Genomic DNA, 7,423 nt, shown 5'->3' on the forward strand with positions numbered 1-7,423 from the left:
CAAAGCCATATGATACTATACTAAGCATATATGGACATACACTAGATATATGAAAAATAGATCAAATATCAAATAGAAATAACATGTAAAAGTACATTGTATAGGATTCTTCTCAAACTTGTTCAACAATCCTGTTTAATTTATGTTAACACTGCGTCAGTACAACACATAAGCCGCAGCCCACCGCGCTGTTTATGGCATGACGGGTTTTTGTGAGGCCCCACTGACAAAAAAAAACCTTAACCACCGGTTTCATTTTGTCGTAACCCCTCTGTTGAGGTACTTCGCACTGAGGAAGGGGTCCCATAAGGAGGAGCGACAACGCAGCCATCTGGTAGTGACCATCGTCACTCTCGACTTGCAGGCAATATATAAATATTTCATCAGCTGTAAATGCTCCCGTTGTTGTTTACATAAGCCGCTTTGCGCACACTGGTTGTTTTGTTAATTCGGTTTATTGAAATGTCAGTGCTGTACAGCACTGTGGTCTTTCAAGGAGGTGCAGACGCTCCTCTCAATAGCAGGAGAGGCGATTTCAGCAGGAGCTGGGTGCCGCTGTTCACATAAATCTAGGCCCCGTTTACACGACAACACATACATATTGTAACTTCACGGATATTAAAGTTATATCCGTAAAGTTATAGGAACCTTCTTACTGCGCATGCGCACATCCCTCCCCCTCCCTCGACTTCCTTCTGCTCATCCAGTTGTAAACCAACATGGCGGACCGTAGTGGTGTGACTCACGACCTTATTCTAGTTTAATCGTCCATATCACTAGTTACATAGTTGAGACTCACCCCTGATGGCATCCGATGCGTCATCGGTCCATACGAACGTCGGATTCTCTCCATTTTCTTCACGTTTATAGCGTATTGTTCTCTGCACACATGTCTGTGTGGTTTCATTGCTAAATCAAGCAACAGCGCCCTACAGTGGCCCGGCGTACTAACTACACATCGTTGTCAGTGTGTCCGCTGCTGCAGCCTAATCACACTACTTTGTTTTAACGGATTAGGTGTTGTCACGTGAAACGTTGGGCCTAAGCTGTATCACGAAGAAAGGAAACTTAAGGCTTTTACTCAGGCAGCCATCCACCGCCGGCCGCTTCCGCGTTCTTCACGCGACACATACCGGAGTCATTCACAGCCCCGCCTACATTTGAACTGTCCTGTCTATGTCGGGGCCGCGCGACAGAGTTGGGCCTGGGTGCGCTTTGCCATACCATACCCTCCCTCCCCACGGCTATAGAGAGAGCAGTACACATATGCTGGCTGACATTTGAATTTATTTTTGAAACATAGCAGGAAATACAACAGTTAATTTAAAAAGCGATTTTTGCGACTTAGAAAAATAGAATTGACATTTTTACATAAAATAAATATATCTATACTCTATGTGCATACATGAATATCTATAAACAGATCATTAACACGGAACCAGTCATTTTATGTTTGGCTCCTCCTGTAAAGTTGGTGGAATGCAATTTCCAATCCTTTTTCTCTCATATAATCATAATTATTACGGGCAGCAATATTTATTTATTAAAATCTTAAAAAAGAAAATATATACATATATATAAATAACATAAATAGATCAATAAATAACATTCATATAAAACACAACAGTGCATGTGAAAATGGCTGCAGGAGCTATTCTCTCTGGACAGAAATCATCTTGAAGCCTCTGACATTGATGTTTGTGTTGGAGAGTGACAGGCTGGCCTGCAGCATCCTCACTCCCACCTTGCTGGGGGTGAAGGTGATGCGCTGCTCCACTCTTCCGCCTGGACGCAGGGGAGGCATCCTGCAGACGGACAAAAAAACAAACATAAAACAATGTAACAAGAATGTAACTGCTGGAATATTTCTGTTTTCTCAGGGAAGTAAAAACTGTTATGATCAAGCTGCATTGAATAACAACTCAGTGCCTGGAAATAATTACGAGTCTACTTTTGGCATGTGACAGTGGAACGTTGGCCTTGGCACGCCAGTTTAAAAGTCAAGCAAGGCATGGCAACTTTGTTTCATTTGTATGCATCAAGGCAATCAAAAGTGATCCCATTAAAGGTAAATACTAAGAGCAAAAAAAAATAAAAAACTTTATAAAAACAAAACAAACAAAACAAAAAGTGCATCACAAACGTTAAAGATGCAGTGCGGCGCACAACACAAACATAAGCAGAACAAAGCAAGATAACAACAGTGACGAGCCTAAATTCTTTCACCAGACACTCCTGTAACCTGCTGTTCAGAGACACTCCTCTGCTCTTTCATATTCGAAGCCAGTCGAACATCCATTGCGAACGTGACGCGGGTGACACGAAAACGTATGAGCACAATGAACTGATGCCAAAAGAAAAAAAACCACAATGTTCGTACCTGTAGTGCACCTTCCCTTGCATGAGCCCGGCCCCAGCCACAGTCAGGACCCCACTCACTGGGCGTGAGAACGTGTTGGTGAAGGACACAACGGCTGACTGCTTACTGTTTGCCACTATGGCGTTGTCTTCATCAATCTGGAGGGAAAAACGCTGCAGTGAGTCTCATACATCGACTTAAATCGCCCTTAGAAACAGCATTACAGTGAACAGATGTCACGAGTTCTCCATCTACTCCACACAGCAGATACGTGCAGGATGATTTCATTCAAGCTTAACTGAAGTCAACTATTTTTGTGGGTTACAATCACTTTTTATACACTGTTTTAATACATTTCTATTTTAGTCTTTTAGCTGAGCATTTTGGTGATTCATTCACTGGATTGGTAAGAATGAGTCCAGCGAGACAAAATGCGTGATGTTAAAGTACCTGTATGATGAGCTGTGGGCTGGCAATGTTGAACTCCTCTGAAGCGAGGACTCGCTCCTGACTGGAAGTGTCCTCCAGGACAACGGCGAGGTTGATCAAGTCGTCTCCCACCACGTCTTCATACTGAGTGGGGAGAATCTGCTGCTGCAACACTTTGACTGAAAAGAGAGAAGAAGAAGAAGAAGAAGAAGGAGAAGTTCATTATCAACTCTAGTCAGAGGGGAAAGATGTTACATTCTAGATGAGAAATGTTAATTCACCTTCCATGGGTGCCAGGTGAATGACGCCGTGTAATTCCCAGAACGTTTCTGAAGGGCTGTGGTTGTATTCCTTCGCCTGAGCATTGAAATGCACCTTCATGGACTTGGCCACTCTGTGCTTGTTGATGACTTGCACCATGAAGCGGACCGGCTCCCCGGCAACAGGAGATTTATCCAGGGACAGGGACACAAACACTCCCCTGGACGACCCTGTCGAATCAACATGGAGAAGCCAGCGGGTTAGATGTGTTTAACCAACTGAGCCAACTCTCCGATTAATCGAATCAAAACGTTGAATTTACCATTTCTCAATGTTGAGCTGTCTGTGCTGGACGAGCTTCTCGATGAAAGTGTTGAAGTCGGGCCTTTTTTTTGGGTGGAAAGAAACGCAACGTTTAGAGGGAGCACTTTGTTATTGCATTGTTTATGTTTTGAGGGATCATACTTTTGATTAATTTGTAGTCTCCCGTGATGTTCTGTGGTCTGGGAAATCCGACCGCTTTGGTGCAGATCAGAGATCCAACTCTCTCTGTGTCTTTGCTGACGCTGAGCACGCGGCCCTTGCTCATGACGAACTTGTGGACGTCTGCGTTCACCTCGGCGTAGACAAATCGGGTGTCGTAAACCATGTCGACGCGTCGATTCTTGATGGCTTTGACAGGAGCCGGGCCACAGCAGAACACTCCTGAGACGATGGAGGGATGAGGAAAGAAAATGCCGACGTGGGTGAGTTCAGAGATGGATCGAATAAAAGGACGAAATGAAACTCGCAACACATTTTGAAAGTTTCCTGCACACCTCCACTCCTCTGTTGGGGGGTTGGGTCGAGAATCTGCCAGCCATTCATTTCTGGTCCCAGATCACTGCGATCCATCCAGCACTCCACCCACACATGGAAGTTCCTGTTGAACAAATTTTAAATAAAACTCACATTTAAAAATAAAAAAACTGTGATTTCGTTTAAAATGAATAAAACAAAAATAACAAAACAAAACTGTAGTTGTCATATAAAAATGATTGAATCTCTGCTCACCATATGCTGTCGCCTCCCTGCTTCAGCTTCTGTCCTGTTTCACTGTAGAACTCCTCAATCACCAGGTTGTCATTGGTGTCGTGAGCGGAGTTGAAGTTTGTGACGACGCGACAAGGAATGCCAAGAACTCTCATGACTGGAAGACATAATGAGGACAACTCAGATGCTGAGTCTGAACGTTGTGTCTTGGAAAAAGTGACACGGTGTTTTAATGAGCAGAGAGGTCGTCAATGACTCTGACGTATTATTAAAAAGCGTTTGGCACTGTGGGGTTGTAAGCGGTGACGTAGGCGCCACATAGTTTCATTTGCTGCTTTTAGAATCATAATAATATCACCAGACATGATTTATTATTCAAACTTGTTGAATTGCATTTCTGTACTCAACATGTTTTTTGTTTTTTTAACAGAATAGAACCCAGCTTTGACTTTAGGGAAATTCATTAAGAAAAAAAAAAATTAAATTCAAAAACTGAATGCATGCAACTGAATACTGAATGAATACTTTGAACAGGTCGAGCGCAGATTTTCATTCCACGTCTCATTGAATTCAGCTCACGGTGAAGTCAGGAGTTCAATCCTGCTTGCTTTGTGAGTTATCTTATTTTTCTAAGGTTTGGCTGTATACACATATATATATATATATGTATATATATACATACCTGTGCACATGACAGCTGCAAACACCCAGCACTGCCCGTACTTGACCGGGCTGTAATTGGACTGAGCCCACTGCTGCAGGATGTCCCCGCTCCCCGTCCACATGGAGGGATTCACCCCCTCCTTGAAGTCCTTTGACCAGTTCCCTTTCAGCACGCCTCGGTCGTCCTCACTGTTGATCTGCACAAAAACAAACAGAATAAATTCCGATTGCTAGGGGAAGCATGTTCAGGCAGTGTGCATCGTCAGTAATTAGTTTTGATTCACAGTGCCAACCTAATAACTACTCCGGTTGAATTCTTTTTTTATATCCATAATTATAATGTCTTTAGAAAACCTCCTGGCAGAACGCCTTTTATCTTTAACGTCGGCGGGACAGCGTGTTTCAATTCAAGCTGTGACTTGTTTTAATGAGCAGCGATGATGCTCAGGTTGTCATAGAAAATAAAAATAAAAAACAAAAACACACGCTGGCGGTGAGAAAGCACAGAGGTAGACATGGGTTCCCCCTTCTTGACGCCTATGGACAAGTATTGTCGACGCTCACCATGGCTGAGACGACCCGGCCGATGTAAATGGGGTTGTTTCGCCTCAAGTAGTCCTTTTTTCTATTCTGCTTGTGCTGAGGGCTCACTTGGAGCAGATTCAGGCAGGTCTCCAGGACACCAGGCTCATACTGGAAATGCAGAAAGAGAGAAATTATTCAAAAAGAATAGAGAGAGATTTCTCAATTATGAATTCTGGAAGAACACTTGATAAACACTGAATGCAACCATCATTCATCCGACGTCAGATTTGAGGACTGAGGCGCAAGATATCAACATGTTTCCTGCATTTACGCTCACTCTTAGCGGTAGCGCGCTCTGGAAGACATTACCCTCTAAAACACTGACAAGGTTTTAAAGAGACGAGCTCAATGACTAAAAATGAAAGAAGCTTCACTGACTCTTCCATACCACTTCCAGTCGCATTGTGCTTTTTCAGATTCCTGCCTTTTTTCTTTCGTTTGTGTTATTTTGCTTTCTTTTTATCGTCATTTGTTGTTTTTTTTAATCAACATTTTGTAACTTTAGTTTCAATAGTAAGAATCTAAAAAGGGCCAGCATTTGCAAACCAGCATTGACTACACAGCCATATGCATGGCATCATGGTGATAATGTTCAGTTGTTTTATTTTTATTTTTTCCACCTGCCCAGTAAATACCAAATATAAAGATGCACTCAGATCCTCTATAGATAATCCATCGGTGGGTTTTCTAACTTTCTTACCTGGTCAAAAGACCACGGACTGGACACCAGGTTCATGGGCGTCCCCAAGAACAGCAGCCCCGAGTCATTTTGGATGTATTCTTCTCTCTGGTCCTCAAATGGAATATAAACCGCATCCTCTGCAACAGAAACAACTTATTTATTTCAATGTTCATTCATTTTGGGTTTTTACTCTACTCTGATCAATATCCCAATACATGTGCAGAATGGTTCTAAAATCACAACCAATCATTCAGTGAACACGTCTTTCTATCAACGGTCTTGTGCTAGACATTTTCCACGATTAAACTGTCTGTGTGTGTGTGTGTGTGTGTGTGTGTGACTAAAGCACAACTCATCAGACATTATGTCAATGTATTATGTCATTTAGTGACTCATTCAGCCACTTAATATCAAGAAGCACGGCTCCCATTAAGTTACTTGTTGACCTTCAAAAGATAAATCTGACGACCACTGGCTGGTGCTGAACTCACCGGTGCACCAGGGGTTGCAGAGCATGATGAATCTGCCCGTTGCACAGCTCCTCCCGTTGTTCTTGGTGAAAACGAAGAGCTGAAATCTGTAGCAGCCCACCGAGGCCGAGGCAGGAGAACAGATGTAGATGGACGGCGTCTGGGGATTGAAGCCCTCGGGGTCGACGTAGGCCTTCCAGTGGGAAGATGAAGGCTTTCTGGAGAAAGTCAGTGGCATGATCACATACAAGCGTCCTGAGGAGGAAGAAGAGGGAAAACGGTTAATTAAAGAAATAATAATAAAAAATGGTTTAGTCACAGAGATGACTCTGTTAAACTGCATTAAAATCTTTAGATACCCAGCGTGACTTTAATCCTGATGGCGTCGGTCTTGGGGTTGAAGGGTCGACCCTCCAGCCGCACGCTGATCCTGAACGGCTCTCCTCGCCGCAGGACCAGAGCTTCGGAGTTGCTGAAGCCATCTGTGTGGTGCCTCTCCAGGTTTTCAGAGTGTTCCAGGTTGACATATTTTATACTCAGGTCTGCAGAGAGGAACGGAACATATGCACATGGAGATCATGCAAGAGTAACATTCGTTCAATGATCACACAAAAAAGAACCCGCCACGGAAAGTTGATTCAGAACTCGAATTCCTGCAGCCAACTCTTACCTTCCATTTGTTAATGTCTCTTGTTCACTGCTGTACTGTAATGCGGATACTGTGACTCTCTACCTCTATATAAACCATTGCCCCGCCCTCAGAAAGCATTTCTCTGAACTGTTTTTTTTTTTTCTTTTTTCCTTTGTTTCTCAGTGCTTTCGAACGCTTTCAGGAGAGGTCCAATGAAAAGCACAAGGAGAATGTCCCGCCTCCAAATTTCTGTGGCACTTCTACAGACTCGTGCGCAAACACGGCGATAACAATCAGACTCACCTACTTGA

At 43.4% G+C, this 7,423-nt stretch overlaps 1 protein-coding gene across 1 annotated transcript; it reads right to left on the minus strand.

The window, feature by feature from the left end:
* Positions 1-1,270: 1,270 nt before the first annotated feature.
* Positions 1,271-7,193, minus strand: tgm5l (transglutaminase 5, like). Its single transcript, XM_080460701.1, has 14 exons — positions 7,152-7,193; positions 6,841-7,023; positions 6,503-6,736; positions 6,030-6,148; positions 5,309-5,437; positions 4,764-4,941; positions 4,103-4,238; positions 3,868-3,971; positions 3,515-3,754; positions 3,372-3,434; positions 3,070-3,279; positions 2,810-2,967; positions 2,381-2,517; positions 1,271-1,805 (listed from the first exon to the last, which is right to left on the minus strand). Exons 1-14 carry the CDS (start codon positions 7,156-7,158, stop codon positions 1,652-1,654), a joined length of 2,052 nt encoding a protein of 683 aa, XP_080316827.1. The 5' UTR covers positions 7,159-7,193; the 3' UTR covers positions 1,271-1,651.
* Between the last annotated feature and the right edge of the window lie 230 nt (positions 7,194-7,423).

Source organism: Lipophrys pholis, assembly GCF_963383615.2.
Source record: "Lipophrys pholis genome assembly, chromosome: 4".
NCBI lineage: Eukaryota > Metazoa > Chordata > Actinopteri > Blenniiformes > Blenniidae > Lipophrys > Lipophrys pholis.